The sequence below is a fragment of the Mesoplodon mirus genome (assembly GCF_964341445.2).
Source record: "Mesoplodon mirus genome assembly, chromosome: 9".
In the NCBI taxonomy this organism is placed as follows: Eukaryota; Metazoa; Chordata; class Mammalia; order Artiodactyla; family Ziphiidae; genus Mesoplodon; species Mesoplodon mirus.
The window spans coordinates 82327638-82352182 of record NC_138985.1 but is presented as its reverse complement, the minus strand read 5'-3'; the positions used below and the strand labels follow the sequence as shown (position 1 = coordinate 82352182).

The following is a 24545-nucleotide window of genomic DNA, read 5'->3' as shown; positions in this document are numbered from 1 at the left end:
AAATATTTACAATTGTACAAATATTTAATTGGAGTTTCAAGTTTACCAGAGAAGATTCTTTTTTTTTTTTTTTAAGTGCTTGGCTGTGAGTTAGAGGAGGCTTAGTTTTTCTAGTAATTGGTTAGAATTTTAAAAAAAGTTGTTAGCAATGAAAATATTTTATCTGTTCCTAAATCGGGGTTTTCTTTACCTTATTATAAAGTGGCACAAGATGAATTGAGCAATAATCAGTCATTTTACTTTGGGGAAATAATAAGGAAATTCACTATCCAAAAACGGAAAGGACATTTTGCATTACATTCCACATGCGATCGAAAGTCAAATTATGATTTGAAATGAAAAAGCTGGGACTTTACCTGAAAGGGCACAGGATACATTAAAAATACTGGCAGTCTAGAAGAGGGAAAATGGGGATGGACACAAAAGGAGGAGGAGAAAGGGAAATAGAGGATGGAACTCCTAGAGTTGATTATCAAGGTGGAGAGAAGACATAAACATAAAAGAGAATGACAAAGCACGGGTTTTTGTTGTTGTTGATAGCAGAAAGGCCATACAGTTTTTGGAGAAAAGATCAATTTCAACTAGATGGCAGAGAAAATGTCACAAATGTTGGCATGACTTTAATTGTGCTGACTAGTCATCATTAGAATATTAAAGATCTTCCCAAAGTTGGGTCTTCTTAATTTTACTTCTGCCAAATTGCATTTCTAAATGCTTTGAACAGATTACATGTTAACAAACATGATATTCTAGAAAAAGGAGGTGTCAGGGTCAGTGTGTTGTGTAGTGCCTAGTCTACCTCTAATGATTGCGAAAAGATTGCTATTCCTCTAACTCCTCCTTCATAAAAATGTTGGCTGCAAAGCAGTTGAGTTTTGTTCTATGGAAAAATGTGGAAGCTGTTTCCCATCTTTTGTTATTCAGTCTTCAGCTGCAATGAGTAATCTTGACTGTGAAAAAAGTCAACAGGAACAGGGAGAGAGCATGTCCTGCATTCCAGCAAGGAATGGACTTTGTGGGGAGGCCCGTGAGTGAATGCTTAACTAGCACTCAAAGGAGGGAAAGCAGCCTCCCTGGGGAAGTCCACCCCAAAGTCAGCACAGCACATCGAATCATAATGATCAGTGAAGCATTGTCAATGCCAAAATGAATTCCTAATGAGAAGAAAAACCACAAACTCTTCATTAACCTGCCCCAACAAGAAGCTGACACCAAAGAGAAACAGATCATATTCTGGTTATAATAGCTGATTGGGATAATTGGCTCCATCCAACTTTACGAGATACAAAGAAAAGATGAAGTAGAACACTGTTAGCAGAGATTTGAAATGAATAGATGATGTAAAAAGATATATATTTTTTCTTTGATACCCACAGAGATAACTTTAGGCTTAGAGGCAAGTTAATAACTTCTCCAAATCATTTACTAAAAAAAAAAAAAAAAATGGGTAAATGGCAACTCATTTGCCCTCTACTTTTTTTTTTTTTTTTTAGGAAGCAGCCTTAAAGGTCAGCTCATGCATTATATGTTACTATATAGAGAGCTGAAAGGACACAGATCATCAAACCAGCCATCTTCGAAATAAGGAAACTGAAGTTTAAATACATGAAAATGATGTGTTCTTAAGGAGTTTTGTGGGGCAATGAAACATTTTAAAATTCATAAATAACTATAGCACCTGTTAACAACTTACTAGGTGTGGGATTCTTAAGTAGTGTAATGAGGACGGCTGTGGCAATACTGTGAAGTTTGTTGCCTTTTGTGTTCTCTTATCTCTTTCTCTAGGCCCCCTAACCCCTGAGCACAGCTTCCTCTTCCCATCCCTTCCACTCTAGGTCCTCTTCATACTCTCAGCTGGCTTCATTTCATTCCCACTCCAAGATTAGGAGTCTAAGGTTTGACCATATATGAAGGTTTAAAAAAGCAGTCATCTTTCCAAGCTTTCTCAACACTCAGAAGCTTGATACTGCCCAAATGTGCCTTTGTTGATGAGTTCAAAAAAGTGTGTGTAGCTTGGATTATAATAAGAATTATCACTAGGTGTGATATAAAAACAATTTTATAAATAGTATGGCAGAGCCACCAAGCAGTCATTCTAGTCTTGAGTCACAGCTCTGGAGCTGTGCCTTAGTGTCCTGCTGGCTAGCTGCTGGCTTATTGGGAGTTGGGGGCCCTTGGGAGGACAAGAGGGGAGGGAGTACATTTTAGAGCAGTGACTATTTATACGCAAGTACATAAATGGCAATATTTTTACAATCTGTGTTTCAGCTGAGTATTTACCCTGTTTTCACCCTCACCACCTCTCATACCTTCCCCTATTCACCCCCATACCCCAGATCCCATTCAGGCCTTCTTCCCATACCTGCCATACCTTCTTGCATACCTTCCATTTTATACATGGAAAGAAATGGCTTTCTAGAAGAAGACTTTGCCTCATCACCCAGTCCCTTCCTATCCCTGTTCTGGTTTGAAGGCCTCACTGGAATCTTCCTCAGTTTGAGGAATTCATTGGTCTTTCCATTTTGACTCTCTTAAATGATTTTTTTTCTATTTATTTTCTTTAAAAAAAAAAAAAGGACAACTATTTCTACATCTTAAAAATCTGATCAAGATGGCTGAAAAAGTATTCTTTTTATACTGTTTCTTTAAATTAACTTTACTTTATTTGTAAAATGAAAAATATAATTGACGTCTACCCAAGAGGGGTGCTGTGAACATTCAATGAGGTGATGCATTTAAACCACTGAGAATACTGCCTAAATCAAAACAGATGCTAGGGTTAAGGAGATAAATTTCAGTCCACAGATTCAGGATTGGAATAAATGTATTTTCTTTTATAGTATTTTTATTGTAAAATAGTTCAGCCATCTAAGATATACCAAATAGTATAATGAACACTAACCATAAGCCTGATCAAATAATTTTGTTTTGCCTGGTTCACTTCAGATTTTTAAAGTGGAAAACATAGATATTATTCTGGTCTCCTGTGAGGTATAACTTTCTCTTTTGTTAATAACTGGACTTAATTTCTTTTACAAACCCCATTCCTTCAGGTGGCAGAAACTTCACCTCAGTCAAGTCCTAGTTTCTTCCATCTTGTTAAGGTTGTATTGCATCTAAGTTCCAGGGGCTTATTGCCAAGGAGTCTCAGGGTGGGTCTGTGGAGGAGAGTCTCTTCCTTAGTTGTACATCTTGGATCTGCTGATAGGTACATATCCTGTCTGTCATTTGTCCGTTCAGGATGCTGCTATAATGTCCTCATGCTGATTCAATATGACCCTTAGGGCTAGAGACACCTTTTGCTACTTCTGTCCTTTTCTTGGGGCTCTGTGCAAGTCTGATGAATCTGGGTGGGCAGGCCTGATGCAGCATCACGGAGCCTCCTATGGTAAATGTGGTGTAGAGAACAGAATTAATGCCCTACCACCGTGCAGAGGAACTCTAGAGGGTTGCTATCTCTACAGGCCCTACTCAGAAGCAAGAGGCACAAGTACCTCTGCTCTCAGATCCTCTTTTATCTGGGTTCATGCTAGGGATGCACGTGTGTCAAAAATTACTTTGCTTATTTTCCTAATTTCGTCTCCCTTGAACAGGAAGCCTTGCTCATATATCACTCAATTTCTTTAATGCCCTGAATTCCCCCAGGACCAAGGCTTTTGGAATCAAGAGAAGCTTTATCTCTGCTTTTTCGTTGTAATAATCCTTCCCTAGGTATGGTGGGAGGTGAGGTAGGGGAAGGCTCCATAGGCATCCAGAAAAGAACATCAGTAAGCATTTCAAAAGTGTCATCATTCACTAGTTTTCCTCTTTCCCTTGGAGGGGGAATTAGATGAAGCTAGTCAAAAGGTACAAACTTCCAGTTATAAGAGTAATAGAGATGTAATGTGTGAATGATACACATAATTAACGCTGCTCTATGTTATATATGAAAATTGTTAAAAGAGTAAATCTTGAGTTCTCATCACAAGGAAAAACCTTTTTTTCCTATTTCTTTAATTTTATATATATAGTAAATGATGAATGTTCACTGAATTTATTGGGATAATCATTTCATGATGTATGTATCATCATGCTATATACCTTAAACTTATGTAGTGCTGTATATCAATTATATCTCAATAAACTGGAAGAAAACATAATCCTGGTAAGATTTTGCTGGTGACATATAAGGTCTATCTGGTCTTTCTGAATTATAACAAACCCTCAAATTCAAATTCCAAATATATAACTTTAGAACTTCTGCCAACATTTATATTTCATTGATAGCCTTATATTAAGGCTTCTATCCTTCTAATTAGCTCAAAATATTGATGGTGGAATAATATCTTTAGCCTTTAGCTTTTACTGTATCAGTTTACTATATAATTTTCCTGTCAAATCTTTGTTATTCAAGACCAAATCAATCTGACTGGTTATTCAGTATTATTGAAATAAGTTTAATTCTTGGGAAAAGTTTTGAGTAGGAATCTTGTGTAGAAAAGTACAATTCTTGTCTGTGTCCTAACTAAAATTGGTAAAAATATAGTTGTAAGTGCTAAATCAGTACAGATGACTATGTCTGAATTCACAACAGCTAATTAAAAGCAAAAGATGCAGTGAACTGGTTCTTTCTTTGTCATCATATATCTAACACATATTTTAAAATTGAATTTTAGGGTGTATCAATTATTGCTACAATAATTCAGCACAAATAAAGTACTACAAAGCTCAGTGGTTCTAAAGAACAACCATTTATTTTCACAGATTTATGGGTTGGCTTAGCTGGGGCTCAGCTGGTCTAGGCTGGGGTGGCTGGGGCAGCTCTGCTTCCCACGGCAGGCCTGTGCTGGCTCTGCTCCATGTGTCTCTCACCCTCCTTGGACCAGCAAGCTAGTTAGGGCAGGTTCTTCTCATGCTCCAAGGAGTAGCAGAGGCACAAGAGACAAGATAAAATATGCAAGACTTCTAGAAGCCTACACTTGGAAATGACATACTGACACATCTGTCCTGTTCTCTTGGCCAAGGCAAGTCATATGACTCAGCCCAAAGTCAAGGGACTGACAAGTAAATCCCACCAAGATGAGGCCAAGGTGAGGGTGTGAATGCAGCAAGATGTGAGAAGCCCAAATCTACGTCACCTGTGTGTGGTCGTTAGCGACTGGCTTTCAATTTTTCAAGTTTTAATCTAATTTCTGTGATATACCCTTTGCTATCTTTTATTTCATTCTCAGAAAGCTTTACATATGTTTTAAAAATCTTTCTATTAAACAGTTGGTAACAACAATAACTAAATCTTTTAATCTTACATTAAATGCAAATTTTCTATATGAGGATTCTCAAATACGATGCTTGACAGAGGGCCTCAGATCAAGGGGCCCAGCAGGTTACAAAATACATTCTCTTGGCTTTAAGCAGAATATGATTTTCAAAGCAGCTGACAGTCTACCTTACTTTCAAAAATTAGGCCATCTTATTGTCATCGTCATTATTATTGTTCCAGATTTAGAACTCAATATGATGAAACTTGTGATTTTTCTTTGAAAATGCGTGAAATTTTGTCTCTAGGTATTCAAAATTTACAGACTTCCTTTTTCTTTTATCTGTAAATTTTTCCTTGAGTTTTTTCCCCATAAATTACATTAAAAACAAAATCATTATACAATCTGATTTGTCAGCATACAAGTAAATCTAAATATTGAGAAAATGCTAAATGTAAGCAAACATAAATCACATTGAGTTCTTTCTTATTTGTGCTAAAATTCCAGGTTCAGTTCCTCGTTTCATCATGATACCATATAAGAAATCAAACTAACTGCTGTGAAATTGGGGGATCTACCTACCTTGACTATTTTAATAACTGGATAATAGCTCTACCAAAATAATTGTTCCAACATTTATTAGAGAGAGGAAGTCTTAATCCAAACACTGATATAATCAAGGAATAATATGTTCAGAAAGTGTGAAAAGAGAGGTAAAAATATCAATATTTGGCTCATTTTGTTTTTATCTAGGTAGATTTATATAAATAATAAAAGTAATGCTAATTACAGTCCTAACTAATCCAAGATTGAAAATGTTTAATATGAGGCTTAGGCATATAGCAATTTTTCAGAAAAATTGGTGTCAAGTGGTGAGCCAGATTGCTACATTACATCTAGTTGAGAGAATTAGAATTTTAGATATGTGGACAATGACTACATTTCCTCCTATTCAAGTGAAACAAAATTCTGATCACCCTTTATAAATATGGAAACTCCATAAATCTTATTCAAAGTGTGACTATCAGAAAACCTAATAGGACAACAAAATGTAATATAATATATAATGTAATATAATCTATATCTGAGATAAATGGCATTTTATAGTATACTAGTAGAGTGTTTGAACAGCCTACAAGTAAATCTAAATTTAGAACATCACATATTTTATTTTAACAAATAATTAATTAAAAAATTCTATTTTAATGAAGTGATAAAGAATAAAAATGGTAGTAGTCCCTGAATACTACCGTGAAATTATAAGGAGATATACACTGTAAAACTTTCATATTTTTCTTAAGTTAGTGTAAATATTTGGGAGGAGTCCTTTACAAAAGCCCTTTGTTTTGTAACTAACCCATCTGGCTTTGTCAGAGCTCTATTATTTAACAAAGGAAACTCTCTTTCCTTTTGGCCCTTTCCCTAGTAAATAAACTATTTACCAGGAGTTGCTTTTACCTGGGGGAAATTTATGTCTACAACCACTCCCTTTGAGGCAACAATGCTTAATTATAAAATATTTCACTCTTCAAAAAGTATATATCAGTTCATATTGACCATTTATTAAGTGGTCTGGTCTTTATAGAGAACTTTACTTTCGTATAATTATATATTGAGTATATTGAAGGTTTTTTTTTTTTTTTTAACCAATTCCAGGGAAAATTTTGGTCTGTAACATCAGCTTTTGTACATACTGGAGGATGGGTTTAATTCGGCACTGCTGGCTTTGCTGTCAATCAGTTCAACTTACTTCAGAGGGAATGTAAATGTGTTTTAAAGCTAGTATGGGGGATTATAGTTATGGGACAGACTGTAGAATCTTTTTTTTTCTTTTTTCTTTTTTGATTGTGTTGGGTCTTCGTTACCGTGCACGGGCTTCTCATTGCGGTGGCTTCTCTTGCTGAGGAGCACGGGCTCTAGGCCCGGGGGGTTCAGTAGTTGTGGCTCTGGGGCATGTGGGATCTTCCCGGACGAGGGCTCGAACCAGCGTCCCCTGAATTGGCAGGCAGATTCTTAACCACTGCGCCACCAGGTAAGCCCTAGAATCTTTTCAGAGGGTCAAATAATCTCTCTTTCAGTTTCTTCTATTCTCTGTCTTTAGCTACTTCATCTTCACCTCTCTCCATGTCTTACTCAAGCTAATTACTAGGGCCTTGCTACCCAAAGGCCCCTGCAGCATCACCAGCAGCATCAGCTGGGAGCTTGTTATAAACCAGAATCTCAGGTCCAATCCCAGATTTATTGAATCAGAATCTGCATTTTAACAAGATCGCCAGGTTATTCGTATGCATATTAAACTTTGAAAAGCAGCATTCTAGGGGAAACTTGAAAATGCTTATTCTCTGAAGGTGTTAGGGAGGTGTTAGGCAGAAGCTGGGTAGGGAGTGAGTGTGTGTGCACGAGGGTGGGCCAGTGAACCCCGTGGCCCTGGCACATGATCCCGGACCGGCTATGTTGCTTGGTGGCTCAGTCTGTATGTCCCTCAGTGGGTGCCATCATGGCAGACGTGGCCAGTCAGGTGCTCCTGGGCTCTCGTCTCACCATCCTGTCCCAGCCACTCTTGTATGTGAAGGTGGGATATAAGCCTCTTCCTCCAACAGTTGGACAGTATATTTTGGGGTGGCAAGTATGTCAGCTTCCTGGTCTTTTTTGTTAGGCTCAGCACATTGCAAACATCCATGGGAAGCGTGGGTTGTTCACAGGCTTAACTCCAAGACTGTGTTCAGGGGTCCTAGGAACTGTGGTCCATGGTAAAGTTTTACAACATTACCAGTAGTGTGACAAGGTTGAGGAGTCATGATTTGGAAATGTGCAGAAAGAAGTTTCATCTCTGACCGAGTTATCAAGGAGACAACTGGAGAGATGATGGCTTCTTCTGCTGCTGCTCTCATCACTCAACCCTTTCACGTGAGCACCCTGAGATCTGTGGTACAATTCATTGGCAGAGAATCCAAGTACCATGGGCTTCATGACTCCATAGTAACTATCTATCAGGAAGAGGGCATACTAGGATTTTTGTGGGTGTTATTCCTCGCCTCCTAGGTGACATCATTTCTTTGTGGCTCTGTAACTCAGTGGCCTACCTCATCAATGTCCTTGCACCAAACGGTGGGGTTTCCCCCATGAATGAAATGAGTTATTCCCTAGCTGTCACAGGATTTTTTGCCAGTATGTTGACCTATCCCTTTGTGCTCGTCTCTGATCTTATGGCTGTCAACAGCTGTGGGCTTGCTGATGGATGCCCTCCTTACTCCCCAATATATACTTCTTGGATAGATGGCTGGTGCCTGCTACAAAAAGAGGGAAGTATGAGCCGAGGAAATAGTTTGTTTTTCCAGAAGTTTCCCTTTAGGAAGACTTATTATTGTGACCTGAGAATGTCAATTTGAAGATGTGGGACAGGGACAGTGACATTTCTGTAGTCCCATATACACAGAATTATGGGAGAGAGTGTTGGTTTCTATACAGTGTGGAGTGCTTTTTATTAAATAATCATTCAGTCTTGGGAAAATGAAAAAAAGGCAGAAGTTATGTCAGCAAATAAACTAAAAAACAAAGCAAAACAAAAAATCCTCATATATAAGAACCACAAATGGAGAAAAACCTCCACAAATACATGCATAACAGAACTTGTACATCATCATAGGAAGAGCAGTAGTAAGGCAGCCTGTTTGACTTACAGGGAATCCCAACTCCGAAAAAGAAGTAACATACTATTAAAGAAATATTTGAAGGAAATTGAAGGAAGCACCATTTAAGGGGAAACCCTACAGGCTAAGTTGGCCAAGTTGTTTGCAGGGAACTGGCAGTTCTTTCCATTTCTGTAAACTGAAATCTTCTTGGAATGTGAAATCAAGAATTACAAACTGGACAGCAGCCAGGATGGGTTTTTGTTGTTGTTGGGTTGTTTTGGTTTTTTTTTTGCTTTGTTTGTTTGTTTGTTTGCTATGAAAGGAGTTGAGCTGCATTAAATTCTCCCATTAGCCACACCCAAAACGTGTTGGCTGTGGCAAGAGCTGAGGCAGCACTGGCCTTAGGGAGGGCTTCAAAGTAGCCCAAACCCACCCTGCACTAGAAGCGTGTCATGCTGGGCCAACTTCATTGAAGATTTTAAGACTGGGAGGATTTTCCTTTCCAATTCTGAATATTTCTTCAACTCTAAGAATCATGAAATCATGGAAATCTTTACATGAATCCCTAGTTCATCATGCAGCATAGAGACTGCCTGCATCTGATCTGTCTCATCATTCCAAAAGTTCTAACATGAAAAATAGTTTATGATCTTTTTTGCCATTTCCTCTTGTTCAATATATTTAGGATCACAATTCTTTTTGCGTGTGCCTACTCTAATAAAATTATCACTTAAGATGACCCCACTTAGTCTTTCTCTCTCTCAGAAAAAAAATAGTTTTAATAAAATCATTCTTTGTACAATATTTTTCATCTTTTATGTGGCCCTTTACTCACCTTTAGAATAAATAATAACAACTCTGGCTCTTTTTCAGGGGTCTATTTTCAAATTTATAATCATCATAAGATCTTCCTCTTGTCTAAATAAAATGTACATAAATAATTCAGTTGATTACTCACTTGTTTTTTCTATATGATAAAAAAGTTTTTTTGATGTTTTATTTCCAATGCTTTGATCATGGCCCTCCCCCACCCCTTCCGCCCTCTTCATGGCCCCTGCACACGGAGGCTACCATGAAATTGGTAGAATATGCTAGATACTCTGTGATTTCATTTAGTTTATATTACCTAACCCTAAATAATGTGTGCTATTTCTGTGACTGCCTCAACACAGTCATATCTAAACTGGGAAGGAAGGCTTGCTTGTATCTTATGCTTTCTATATATTCCAGTGTCATGACTTCTCATTTTCCATATGGCTCCCTATTTTGATATTGACTAGTTTACCACAAGTGCTTTGTGAGAAAATATGTATGTAAAAAATGTTTGTTTTTGCAGACATGTTCATTTGGTGATTTCTTTATTTTGGTGCACTATTTGCAAAGTTTCAATCAGAAAGAATATTAAACTTTGTTAGATCATTTAAGACAGAGTTCTAAAGAAATCAAGATCATATTGTGTGATCCACTGAGTTTTTCTTTGTCTCACAGCAAAACATTGTAAGCCTTCACCCTTCAAAACCATATAAAATATTCAGTTCACTGGACTGGATGAGAGCAGAGAGGAGGAGAAAGAGGGAGGGAAGAGCAGAAGAGTGGGTGGATCTCTGCTAGCCCTGGTGGATCTTTTTTTGGCCCTGGGGCATGTGAGATCTTAGCTCCCTGACCAGGGATAGAACCCATACCCCCTGCATTGGAAGGCGAAGTCTTAACCACTGGACTGCCAGGGAAGTCCCTGAAAGATATTTTTCTGCCATTAGCTGGAGTGTTAGGGCCTAGGGCACAGATCATACAGGGAAGGAAATGGTGTGCTCAGGAAAGTAGATAATAGGGCTAGGGGAGGGCTCAGGGATTAGAAGGGGGCAGAGTGAGGAAGGTACAGGGAGCCCAGATACCAGGTTGTAGGGAGCTCCCACCACTGAGGACTTTGTACTGACTCCATTTATGGGAGAAAGGAAAGAAAAAAGGTGCTTGTCATAGCAGGAAAGGTGACATGACTGAACAATGAATGAAAAAGAAGATTTTGGTCGGAAGGCAGAATTAGTCATTAGAACAGCCATATGCACATCCTAGAAATAGCCGATAATCTCTGTAGTGATTAAGAGCCTGAACTCTGGTGTCAGACTCTCTTGGCTCAGATCTTGACTCCCATGTGATCTTGGGAAAATTCTTCAACTTAAGGACATCAGTTTTCTCATCTGAAAAACAATAATAGAACCCACATCATAGAGTTATTGTGCAGATTAAATAAACGCCCAGCAAGTAATAAATGCTTAACAAATGGAAATGTTATTATTTGTACCAGAGATCAGGATTCTCCCACTGTTGTAATGCATGAAGGATTCCAACCGGTGTCCTCCTCAGTAAAAGAAACATGTTATCTTTGCCACCTGCCTCCCTGGGAAATGCTGTGTTTATCCCTGCAACTTTCCAAATGACTCCTTGTTTCACTGTCCCAGTTAGCTGAGCCAGCACTTGGCTGGAACTGTTGTGCCATTCAGTTAGAGAGGCAGGTCCTGCCTCCTGCCCTTCTCTCCCCTTTTGTTACTGGCAGGTGCTCGATGACAAGCTACTCAGAGGCAGGGAGAGAAAAGAATGCTCCAAAGATGACCTGTAGCTCCTATCTCTTCCTGATCCATTTATGTCTGGGAGAAATATTTGCCCTTGGTTACGTGCTCTTTCCCTCTCTGAATCATGTCTCTTCCTTTCTTTCATCATTCTCCACCCCTACCTCTTCCTATAATGGCAAAACAACTTCTCCAGCTGTGCAGCCAAGCTGAATGACCTGACACGTCCAAGTGCAGGCAGATAGGTGTCTGTCCTATTTTTGGATAATTGTTGAAGTGGTGTCCTCTGATTTCTCTGACTGCTGCATGGTCTTCTTTCTTTGCCACAGATACATGGCAACAGTCAACAGCACATAGAGGTGAGGTGGAAGAGAGACAGATGGTCACAAGTTGTAGTACAGTTTTCATTTTAACTTTTGCTCTTCTGCCATTGTCTTTAGGGCACAGGGTTCTAGGAGAGCCCTCATGCCCCCTCCCAGGGCCCTTTTCATTTAACAAGACATAAGGAACTTTCCTTTATGGTCTTAGCTGACTTCAACTCCTTCCACCCTGTTCAGTTTCTATTGACCCCTTCACTAGGGGTTTGAACAGAGGTATCCAAAAGCAAAACTGTGAAGGGTAAAGATTGTGTCATTGGAGCCTCCTGTTCTCCCTTTTCTGTCTTGACTTTAACTTAGGTGGCATGTCTTTTAATGTGTAAGATGCTCTCAGGTGGTACTCCACTCAAGGCCCTCATGCTAGGGCCCCTAACATAGTTTTCAGCATCCCCTTCTCAGATCATCCATTCACAGTGAAGTAATGGATGTCTACTAATAGACTGAAATGTTACCTCACCCAAAGGTATCATTCATTTAAACAAGCATCAAGGTGTAAGGCTCCAGTGGTGGCAGTTCAGATATAGTCCGAAGAAAGAAGCTGAAGAGTGGATGCAAAAATGGTTTTAAAATACAACAGTGTGCCTTCTTTTGCTCATTTGGCTATTTGGGGGTAAAGAGGGAGAAGAAATTGGGAAGATTAGGTATGGAAGCCAAAATTATTTTTATTCCTAAAAAATATAACCTAGATATCTAGTATATCCTTATCTTCTGCTCCCTCCTCCTTCAATTCCTTCTCTTGTCCTCCTTACATACACATATACCATGAAGGAAGGAAATATACCAAATCCTGATTTATGATAAGTTGCATTAGTGGTGCAACATTTTCATTGCAACACTACCTACTTTTTTTTTTATCTGAAAGTAATATGTAATCTTGTAAAAATTCTTTAAGCTCTTGTTATCTTAAGTAAACATTCAAAAATGATGAAATTGCAAGCTAAAGAAGCTGAGCCATTATTTATGTGATTTCTCCACTATGCTATTTAATTTGTTCTGGATTCAAATGAGACAGTGTATGGGACTGTGTTTTCTAACATGTAAAACTCGATAAAGACAATGTTTTAGTATAAATTTCAAAATGGGAAATAGGATAGTAAAAGAAATAGCAACATTCTAAAATGCCAGAGAGAATGTTTCCAAACCAGTTTTAAGTACTAGCATTTCCTACCCCTGAAGCCGTGAAAATAAATTTCAGGCAAGAAAATTGAGAGTAAAGGTAGGCATTACCCCAAAAGATGAAATATACTTGATATGCTTTACATACATTTTCATTTTCCCAACTTAATGATTCATGAGTGAGAAAATGATGAGAAGGAAAATCTTATTAGGATCAGTACTTTTCAAACCCCTCATGCAAATGAAGAAAATTATGATGTCAAAATGTGATTCCCACTCCAGCTCTGCAATCATCCCAAATTTTCTTCAATTATTTATTCATGTAGTTGTTCATTCAGAAAATACTGATTGACCTCACTAAGTGCTTGGCACCATTTTAGAACCCCAGGAAACAAAGATGAAGTCATATTTTTGGTTCTCAAAGACCTAACCAGCAGTCTAGTGGGGTTATTTAACAGGGTTAGTTTTACCATGTGGTAAGTGATAATAGGGGTTTGTACAAGATTTTATATGAAGACTTAGAAGCAGCACTTAATGTGGCGGAGTTCTGGAAACAGGAAGGGTTAGACAGGCCATGAGGGGAAGAGTGATGCTGCCATGGACAGGAGAGGGCTGGGCACTTCAGTGAGGGCTGCAGAAGAGAGTTGCTGAAGACAACAGTGGGTTGATAGTGAAGGCCTTGTGAACACTGCTCAAGAGTTTGGATTTTATTCTGAGGGCAATGGCATATAATTGATAGTTTAAGCAGGGGAATGACACGGAGTCTTCATGAGATCACTTCTTTATTGAAGGGGAAGATGGATTGGAAAAGATCATATTGAAGCTGGGAGTGAGACCAGTTAAGAGGCTGTGGCAACTAGGCAGGCAAAAGATGAAGATGGCCGTGATTATGGTGGTATAGCAGTGATTTGGGTAGAAAAATCTATAAATAAAATAAATTGTAATTCATTTAAAATACAGAGTAACATATTATTGGGGGGAAACTGTCACAACAATAAAGACTTAGAATTGTTGTAAATCTAGAAATCCCTGTCATGAAGAATCAAAGCCGCATACACAGTCTCATAATCAACAGAACTGTGAAAAGTGAATGCATTAATTCCTGTGTTTATAGCATGCCAGTCCTTTAATTGATAGAAAATTCATGATTTTAAAAAATGCCTTTAAAAAAATTCCTGGACTGAACAGCAAGATTGCATATACATGCATATACATAGGCAAGTCTTCATTCTACAGAAGTCACAGGAAACAATGAGATGGGACGCTCCTAAGAGATCCTTGAGTCTAATCCTCTCATTAAAGATAAGAAAACTGAGACCTTGAGATTAAACCATTTGCAGGAGGTGACACACCTCAGTAATGGCAGTGCTGAGACAGGAATCCAGATGCCTGACCTGGAGGGCAGGGCTCTTTTCACTAAACTCCAACAGCTTCCCAAGAAAGGCATTTAAATAAATTCATGGGATGTAGACAACTATTGAAAAGAGGGACTTTTAAGTTCTTCACAACTTAAAAGAGCACTTTAAAAAGCTAAATGCATGTTATGTTATTGGAGATTGGTCATTTTTCCAGATTAACTCACAACAAGAAAATCTATGCCAATATCAGCAACTACTCTTCACATATTGACTTTCCAAAAATAATTTTGGACTCTGGTCTGGCTTCATGGTACTGGTATCCAAGAACATGTGATTTATATTGTTTTATTTTCTTATTTAAAAAATTGAAAACAGAAATATGAGTTTATTTAGCATTAGCAAGATACTTTATTTCATGAAGAATATGAAGTATGGTTGGTTTAAGAACATGCTATTCTATCATATTCATCAAGTGATAGAAATGTTTATAGGGAACCTCTTAAATGCTGGGTAAACAAAAAAGTTAAATTACCAATCTTGTAATTTTTCACAAATACATTCCTGAATAAGCAATAACTCATGTATTTTTATATATTATGAGTTTTTTAATAAGGAAAAATTAGTTTTAAAATGTTCTTTATTGGGCCTCCCTGGTGGCGCAGTGGTTGAGAGTCCGCCTGCCGATGCAGGGGATACGGGTTCGTGCCCCGGTCTGGGAGGATCCCATATGCCGCGGAGCGGCTGGGCCCGTGAGCCATGGCCGCTGGGCCTGCGCATCCGGAGCCTGTGCTCCGCAACGGGAGAGGCCACAATAGTGAGAGGCCCGCATACCGCAAAAAGAAAAAAAAAAAAAAAATGTTCTTTATTGATGAGTTTGACATGTAGTAAAAGCAATAAACACATTTTATGAGTTTTTTAAAAGTTTATTATGGATACTGGGAAAGTCCCATCATCACCCACCTCTTCCCCACCCCCAAATAAAAGAACCAACATATTTGCACATGAAACCTGGATTCACTTGGTACAAAATTTCAATCTTTGAAATAAAATAGTTAATGGCAAATCTCAATAAAAAGTTATTTTGAAAATGATCAATGTTATTCAGAAATAAGGAAATCATATTTTCTACTTTTTGCAAGTTAATAGGTTTTGTTATATGACTGTGTATATATTTTGGCTTTAAAACTTGCCAATAACTAGAAGATAGAAGCTCATGATTTATTTAAATAGATATTTTATTAATCAAATACATTTGCCCAATCAACATATCCAAATATTTTTTAAAAACATCTTAAATACAAGGTATAAAGTCATGAGACTTATTGACCTTTTTAACTAACTATATAGTAACATCTATATAGTCAAATGAGTAGTAATGCTTGAAGTTAATGATCATGAGAGTGTTTTCTAAGGATGAATGGCCTAAGGCAGCTTTGAAAAATCTCTTTTGTAGCTACCTTCAAAAGGATATGAGTTTCAAAAAAAAAAAAAGGATATGAGTTTCATAATCTGATCATTCATTTGCTTTGGTCCCCAATAGTATTCCAGTTCAATCATCCTGTATATTCACCAGCCTTAGAATTTGGGAAAATAAAATTAATCTTCATTGAATGAGGAGTTGTCCTCTGTGAAGATATTCAAAGGAATGTTAATCCAAGTTCTAATAGTAATTCTGAAATTTGAGCATTTATACACTTTTAAGATATGCAAATTATAGTTAACCACTCACATCAGAGACATCTTTTGTACATGCCTATCATTTTGCAATAGAGATTTTTAAAACAACAGTGACTCATAACACTGACATAGGACTCTACAGTTCAAAAATAATAAGAATAATTTTATACTGTGTAACAAGACTCATACTAGATAACATCTTGAAAGTTTGCAGCTGTTAGTTTTTAATTTATATATACGTAGCTCAGTAGCATGGACCCAGTAAATTGACAACTCTCCTGAAATTACTACATGAATTACTGTAGTTGAAATTGTACTTAAGTTTTAGAAATAGCCTTTATTTTAAAATGTTATTAAATAGCAGCAATATTACTTGAAGGTAAAGCGAAACATTAATAGGAATGCAGAATACAGGTTTAATTTCTAATTACAAGACAGAAAGCATCTCCTAGATGAAATATCAGTTGGGTTCGTATTAAGATCACAGCCAGATAAACGTCAGCCATAAAACACTTCAGGATTTTGCTTGGAAAAGTTAGAAAGAAAAGCCTTGTATATCTCTCTTTTCCATTCTATTACCAAAGAAGATGCATATGCTTATGTAATCAAGACAGTGCAATCTCTCCAGTGAAGTTCCTTGTGGAAGATACATTTACTCCTATATATTATCTCAACAAGATAACAAATATAATGAGTTCTTTAAAGCAATCTGATTAGAGTAACATTTACAATAAGTACAAAATATACAGTAAATTGAAACATCTTGTTAAATATGCCTGTAGGTTAACTATGCCCTATTTAAAGGAACATATTTTCATGAATCTATTTTCACATTTGTTTTATCATATTTGAGAGCCCCTATCCTCACTGTATGCTTTTGTTACTGTAATTTCTAGAATCTTTGTATTATCTTATCTCTCAGTATCCCCATGACTTTACCTGCAAAGGTAATTTAAAAAGTATTACTTCCAAAGTAAAAGAAAAATAAGAAATTCCATATTTTTATGAGCAGTTGTACACAAAACTACTGTAGTGTTTGAGAGAAATGTCCCTTGATCATTATAGATTCATCATTACAAAATGTGTACTTACATACTAAAGCAAGAACTGTCTGCCTTCAAAATTAAGTGTTGCCAACCTACTGAATAATTCTGGTTATAAAGTTAGATATGAAATCCTTGGCTTTTAATAGAGAAAAGCATTATTTGAAAAGATCTGAAAATAAACATTTCTACATGTGGTTGCCCATCTTAATAGCTTTCTTAATTTGAACATTTGGGGAATTAACAGAACAGTAGTGCCTTTATGTTATAACAACAAAGAAGTATTACAGTATCCAAATCTCTGGACCTGGGGTCCAAGTATTCAGTCATGGCTCAGTTGCAGGCTGACAGAAGAGAAGCTGCGTCCTATGCTCCTACACAATGGGGCAATGACAGCATCTGTCACGCTCTTCCATATTGTCTGCACTGAAGGCAGGACCATTAGGCAGGTCTTTACAAAAGGCATTATAATCCTGGAATGGAGGAAGAGAGATGTGTAAAAATTATTAGTGTTACCAAATAAGGCCACTGACTATTGCACATGCATGAAAAGATATATCAATGGCCCGGTTCACCTAAGCCGGATTGAGCATTTGAAACAAATGAACAGTGACCCACATCATGATAAGATGCACAGAACATATGTTGCTTAAAAAAAATAAACAAGAATGTACATGATAAACACCAATATTCTTTCTATTGGTAGCAGGCAATCTAAAATAGTAAAGCAAAAAATAAAGAAAATAGTAAATTTATTTACCTGATCTCTGCCCCTAAACATTAACCTGCCTAAATCTTCATATGTCTCTGAGGTTCTACTTCCTGGTAGCTTTTCCTGTTGTCTCATCCCACTTCCTCCCTGTTGGACCAGGCTGGGTTGGATACCCCTTTTTTGTGCATCTAAAGTACTGAAACAAACTTCTTAATCCTCAAATTTACCAAAAGATATCATAATGGATGCTTACCACTTATATTTCTGTCTTTCCTATTAGAATGTAAGCTTTTTAAGTTAGGACATCCTTTACCCTTAGTAAATATTTGAGCTGAAGTGAATTTAGCATTCTCATATGCTTTATATTATTAATTTTCCATAGTAATTACACACACTGAAAAGGGTTGTGTAGTACAGTTAAAAGAGCCCTTCAATTATGTCAGAACTCTTAGACAAGAAAAACTAGAGTATCCTGAACTTATTTTTTCTTTATGCCTTTTCTTAAGATAACCACATATTTTCATATTCCTCAGGCTGGTTAATTTTTTCTGTAGTTCTCTGAATAATGTTCTTTGTCATAGTAATGCTTTTTGGGCACAAAAGTATTTGTGAACTCTCAGGCATTGCTGGAGGGCTTCAATAGAATTTTTATTATTACTCGGGTGGGCACAAAGAAGTAAGGTTGATTTTCTTGGTTTACTATTAAAATGTGACTTAAATAAAGGTCTGTTGTATTTAGCCCAAAGTAAAGAGAAGATCAGGCATTTGAGTGATTGAGATATTTTTAGAATACTGAATTATTCATATTGACTGCCTGCATAGATTATATTTATCTTGTGTTTTGTTCCAAGTGCTAAAGACTTGAAGCAATTTTTTAAAGAAAAGTACTAGGTGTTTCAGAACTAAATAGTTGAACAGAAACCTGAATGATGGCAACTTTTGACTTCTTATCCCATTATGTTTCTCACTTGATATGTGGCCTTGGGCAAATCACTACAAATTAAAGTAAGAATAGGAAATCTTATAGACCGGCTATCAGGATTAACACTTATTATGCATCCCTGACAGGTCCATATGATGCTGTCATTATAATGAATAATAAATAGAACTATTTTGAAGTCAGAATATATAATGAAAACAATTACGAAAAAATAATCTCAATTTGACTTAAGTTTAGTTTGGAAAGCTTCCTAACCAAATTCACTTCCCTCAGAATATAATGCACTTTCCATTCTTTCTTAGGCTGAGAAATTTTCTTTCCCCTAACTCCTTAGATCTCCATGTCCTAAGAGGGAATTAAACACAGGACAAAAGTGCAGCAAAGTGCAATTGCCCACATTTGAGGACTCAGTTCATAGGATGTGGTGAACTCATTTTAATTTTATTTTCTTCAAGTTGCTGTTCTCTCACTTTGGATCAGAGGATCCAGTGATCCACTGACAACAAACTTAAATTGTGTTCTCAACATCCCAGTTAGTTTCCTTTTGGAAACTCCAGGCAATTTGGAGTGACCCAAAACTTGGTTGGGGCTCTATGTGACCAACCAAATATTGCTTAAATAAATCTTATAATTAGGAAGAGTATATATTTATCCATTGGATAATAAATCCATTAGAACTGGGACTTTTGTTTAGCTTTGTATTAACTATAGTGTCATAAGACTGCCTTGTCACAGCAATTTGCTATATTAAAGAGTCTTCTGGGAAATGAGACTGCTACTACTGGACTTCCATCAGTTGAACCATTTATTTGAATTGCATCCCAGCAAAAATAAAAGGTAGAGGGGTCCAAGCCACATTTCTTTGATATGATCCACTTATGACCAATAACCTGTGGTTGCCAAATGGCATATACCTCAGTTTATGGTATGGACTCAAACCAATTCACCAGTCCCTAATGACCTGTACTTCTGGCCTAGGATCCAACACCACCAGACTGAGTTCTGAGTGTTTTGTTTTTGTTGTTTGTTTGTTTAAATAATCTAAAGTCAGATCCATTGTGACCATGCAGTATGGTTCAAAGAACTTATTACTGCATATTTTCATAGCTTTGATCACCAAGAAAACAAGTTTACTCAAATGTGTTTGCTCTTCTATAAGGCCTCTCCTTGATCTGGTCTTATTGTGTCACTGGAATGTGATCCATTAATGATAAATCTATTTTATCATGGTTTAAACTAACTTTTAAACATTTTTGTTTGAAGTTACTCCTCTACTTGCAATCACAGCTGCCTGATGACAAATGTATGACAGTTAAATATTAATGTCCCACATGAATGTAATTTGGAAAAATAAGCTGAAGTTAAATAATACATTTTCTGTGGCTGAAAAAGAAGTGGTTTGATGATTCACCTCTGCAAGCACTACACAAAAAACATCTCCCATTCTCAGGAGAGCCAGGTGGAGAGAAGCATCATTTGGTTAATTGTAGTTTTACTTATATCTCTCCACCATTTAGTAAATGGAAACCTTTTTGTTGTCAGTTATTCCACAAGTGCCTTAGGAAAGCCTAGCTTTGTTGACTGGCACTCCATGTTTCCAAATAGCTTCATAGCCAACATTTCACAATATGTTATGTGGTCACTCAGTTTTTCACATTTTGGAAAGTGAGAAAATGGACACAGAGTTTAGATGACTGGTTTTATTCAATTAGGAATCCAAAATTTTATGTGCTGACTTGGGCATCTTTAAAAAAAATGCATGTGCTAATGTCAAAATATAAGCTTAACTATACATCCTTTGTTGATCTGCTCATGTAAAAAGGCAAAGATTTTCATTCCTCTGTCAGTTTTTTGGCACTTTCAATATAGTTTAGTTGTTTACAGTTTTTAGTGATCAAATTAAATTGATGTTTGTTGTTTATCCTTTACTTATTGGGTGAACTTCAATTTATCCTTTAAAAGCCTCTGTAGACCCTTTTCTTTTTAAAAGCCTTCCCAGTGCTTCCCTCCTCCACAGATCTAGCTGGGTTTTCCTCAGCAGCCACCTCTGTACCTAGCCAGTTGTCCTGATGTGCTGTGAATAAGCTGAAGGCAGATCTTGCATCTTATTCATTCTGGGCCCAGTGGCCAGCACAAACCAAGCACTCAATAAATTTTCTTGGTTGAACTAACTAGCTAGCTAACTGACTAAAGAAATTGATTCAGATGGTAAAGGGGAATGGAGAACAATTTCATAACTTCTAACAATGAATAAAACATGTATTAGGGTGTGGCAATACCATATAAAGTGATTAAGAAAGACATAGAGACATCTGGGGTTATACATTTCTGCAGGACTGCCCTAAAAGACAAGCTTGGCAATTGTTGCCATACAGGGGATAATCTGAATGTTCTTCCTCTCAGAATAAAGTGGACATTTTTTAAAACAACAATAACAAAACTTCTTGGTAAAATATGACATTTCCTTTTAAATTTTTTAATGCTTAGAAATGTTCTCTATAGCTTTATGATGCATTTTGTGTGTGAATAAAATTACTCAAAATGTCCCAAAATGTCCAACAGGTTTCTATATTTATTTTCCCTTTTACTAGATGCCACTCCTGTTGGTGCCTCATAGGTGAAAAAGTAACTTGGAAGCCTTCTCATTTCATTATCCTGCAGTTTGAGTTTCATTCATGTGTGCTGGGGGCCCCTTCACCTTAACTGCACACATCTTGCCTCTCCTCTGTTCTCATCCTTGACATTTGTCAGTGACAGGATTGGAGCCGCCTCTCCATAACCAGGTCTGACATCCCTCTGCAATGATACTGTCACTGGCATTCTGCTCAGAGATCTCTTGTTTTACCCCAAGCACAGGTGGTGACTGAATAAAAGGTGATGAAAGAAATAAGAGCCCTGCCCAGAACCACGGGCACAAGTCAAAACAGGGCCCTATGAGAGAGCAGCCTGTGGCTGGAAGCATGGCTTCCAGATCACCACCTCCACAGTCAGCTGGGCTTCAGCATTCGAAGGAAGATCACGCCCGTGGACAGAGGGACCTTCCTTCTTCTGTTTAAACTCCTAACCCAACCTACAATTCTAAAGAAAGCACACTACCCTTCAAGGCCTCCCAGTTCTGCTACTGAGTTCAGAGATGATGCGCCTTCTTTCGCCTGCAAGCCGGCCTGGGAGAAGGGGAGGGCAGGGGGCAGGTGGCAAAGAACATTCCTACGTTTCAGAAAGCCGGCCCACCCCAGTGTGCCCCTTCTCACCAGATGTGCAGACAGCTGAGGATGGCAAAGAGAATTCCCGCAGCGAAAGCCAAGGGGATGGCCAGGAACACCGTCAGGAACTTGTAGATCACGTATTTGCTGATTTCAAAGAGAGCGTGGCTGCAGATCCACACTTTGTCTAAAGAGTGCGTAGACACGGGCTCTGCAATCACATCCTCGAATCCCACCTGCGGAGACAAGACTCAGGGATCCTGAACTGTCGCCCAACCTGCCTCTCCAGGATCCAGGAGAGCTCGGGTGGGAGAAGCAAGAAAGAAAGACTTGGCTGTGGTGCCCCACCTTCTCTTAGGGTCACGGTGGGCGGACAGGAATTTGGCTAGGAATTCCTGGCTACTCAGGCGGCCCCACAGAGGGAATCCGGATCCCGTATCCTGCGGCGCTGACCCAGTGGCGAGGGTGGGAGTTAGGGTCGGAGCAAGTTAGAGGGGGCACCCCCACTCCCAGGCCTTGGCGGGGGCTTGGGTCAGCCTCAGGCCCAGGGTAGGGCCCGCCCCAGGCTTCACCTTGAGATGCGAGTTGAGCCGGTGGGGATCTCGGTCGCTGCCCGGATCCACGAACTTCTCGGGGTCGGCGTAATCTACGCTGCTGTGGCGGCTGTAGGAGTCCTCGTCCATGAAGAGCTGGACATCCGCCTTCTCAGTCTCCAGCCCCATCTCAGCGCTTGGTGCGCGGCAGCTGCAGCCCGGCTGGCGCAGCGCGGCTCCCGGCCCGCGCGGCTTCCCCTTCCCGTTGCGCTCGGCCCCGCCCCGCCTCGCTTCGCCTCTCCTCTCGCTGCGCGGCCCGGACTGCGGTAGCTTCCCGCTGCCGGCTTCTGCTCCGGGGCCCGCGCGGCCCGGGTCCCGCCCCTCGGCCCGGCCAGGGGGCGGGGGCCGAACGCAGCCCGCGAGATGGCTCCCTCCCCGCTCACCCCGCCGCCCGTCCCTGGTCGGGTCCCAGTCCGGCCCAGGCCAGGAGAGGGATCAGGGGGATGTCCAACCAGGCAGATCCCGGCCCTGCCCAGGTGGGCGAAGCGTGTCTCGGGGATGAGGACCCGAATTCGGCCCACAGAGGGGCCGGAAGGCTTCTTGGGTCACATTGCACGACACCTAGAATTGGATGCGTAAGAGCCGGCAGGTTGACCCAGGGATAACGGACACACTGCAGCGAGGCAGCTTGGTGGTTAAGAGCGTGGGAGTATCGAATATGAAGGCCTGTCTTCACCTGCAGGCTCTACCGTTTACCTTGTGTGCTCCGGAGCGAGGTACGGAGCCTCTTGGAAGGCTCCTTATAAGGAGCTTCCTCCTTGTAAAATGGGAGCAGTGGTGCCTGCTTCACAGCGTTGTCCCGTGAGAATTAAATGAATTAATTCAAGCAAACCTCTTACGTGGTCCCTACACACAGGACGCTTCCAATCAACGTTGTTACTGCTGCACTATGAGATAAGGAGCCATAACACACCTGATTGCCAGGCAACCTTGCAAGTGCCAGGGGACCCCGCAAGCGCATCAGCTCTTCAGCTATCCCAGTGCCCATAGAGTATGTGAGTCAGCTGGAGGCACCATGAGAATATGAAACTTGGTACATGAGCCTCCTGCCCCTATGGGTTTGCATCTTCAGACCATAAGGGGAGGTCTGACTTTTTTTTCCACTCTCTAAATTATAATTTACTTTTCCTTTGGATCAGATCCTGTTGAAAGATTTCAGGTATCTCTAAGATGCAGTCACAACTTCAACTACCTTGTAGGAACCATGTAAACAAACCCCTATCATAAAGTGACACTGCAGTAGACGAACCAGCCTGTGAACTACTCACACAAACGCTTTCAGAAGGGAGGAGCTTGCATGTTCATAAAGGGTTTAAGGTCTGGTGGACTTACACATGGGGGAGGAAAAGCACCTAGTGAAAATTTGCTGAAAACGAAATAATGAGTCCTAGACTTGAGGGGGTGCCTTCAGCTTGCTCAGAGCCTAAGGCATAGTAGGCACCCCATAGGTATTGCTGAATACAGGAACTCACTGAACATATCAAATCCCCTTGTGTGAACTAGACTTGAAGAATTACTTCTTCTGAAAGAAAAAGACTATTTTTGAAAAAATACGAATAAACAGCAGGATCCAAATTGGAAAAATGCTTTGGAGCCAAAACTCAATAGTCTAATAATTAAATAAAAAGTTTACCTACTGCTACTACTGTGTATGTATGGCAGTGTTGTAACGCTGTAGAGTGTTAGCATAGTTGAATCTTATGCAAACTTTGCCCCTTCTCTCCCAGAAGTGGTTCTGCTTGCCCATTCCCTTATTTCTTATTTTCTTTCCCAATTTTATCTATGTTCAGTTAATTCCAAAGTGATGACTTAGACATTCTGCTTATTGCTTTTTCTGTATTTTTCTACTTCCTCCATTCACCAACGCACACTTGACTCTGAGAGTTGGGACTTTACTAGAGTTGTTGCCCAACAACTGTTTATCAAAGTGAATAGAAAACATTAATCCTTAAGGAAATCCGTTATATCAATTACCAGGAGATGGAAAAGAAGAGAGAGTTTACAGCTAAATAACATTTTGTACAAACTTATTTTCCTCAAACTTAAAATTCAAGTTTAAAGTTTAAGATTTCCAGATATTTCATCCAAAGAAG

At 39.0% G+C, this 24545-nt stretch overlaps 2 protein-coding genes and 1 pseudogene across 4 annotated transcripts in view; 2 read left to right on the top strand and 1 right to left on the bottom strand.

Moving 5' to 3' along the window:
- TFEC (transcription factor EC) overlaps positions 1-24545 on the top strand; it is a 662156-nt gene that overhangs the window by 135060 nt on the left and 502551 nt on the right. The window lies entirely within an intron of this gene.
- On the top strand, positions 7735-8629 carry LOC309810396 (mitochondrial carrier homolog 2-like; annotated as a pseudogene). Its single transcript has one exon. The product of its transcript is annotated as a mitochondrial carrier homolog 2-like (transcript).
- Positions 15502-22735, bottom strand: CAV2 (caveolin 2). Its single transcript, XM_082632572.1, has 3 exons — positions 22432-22735; positions 21908-22095; positions 15502-17477 (listed from the first exon to the last, which is right to left on the bottom strand). Exons 1-3 carry the CDS (start codon positions 22579-22581, stop codon positions 17327-17329), a joined length of 489 nt encoding a protein of 162 aa, XP_082488698.1. The 5' UTR covers positions 22582-22735; the 3' UTR covers positions 15502-17326.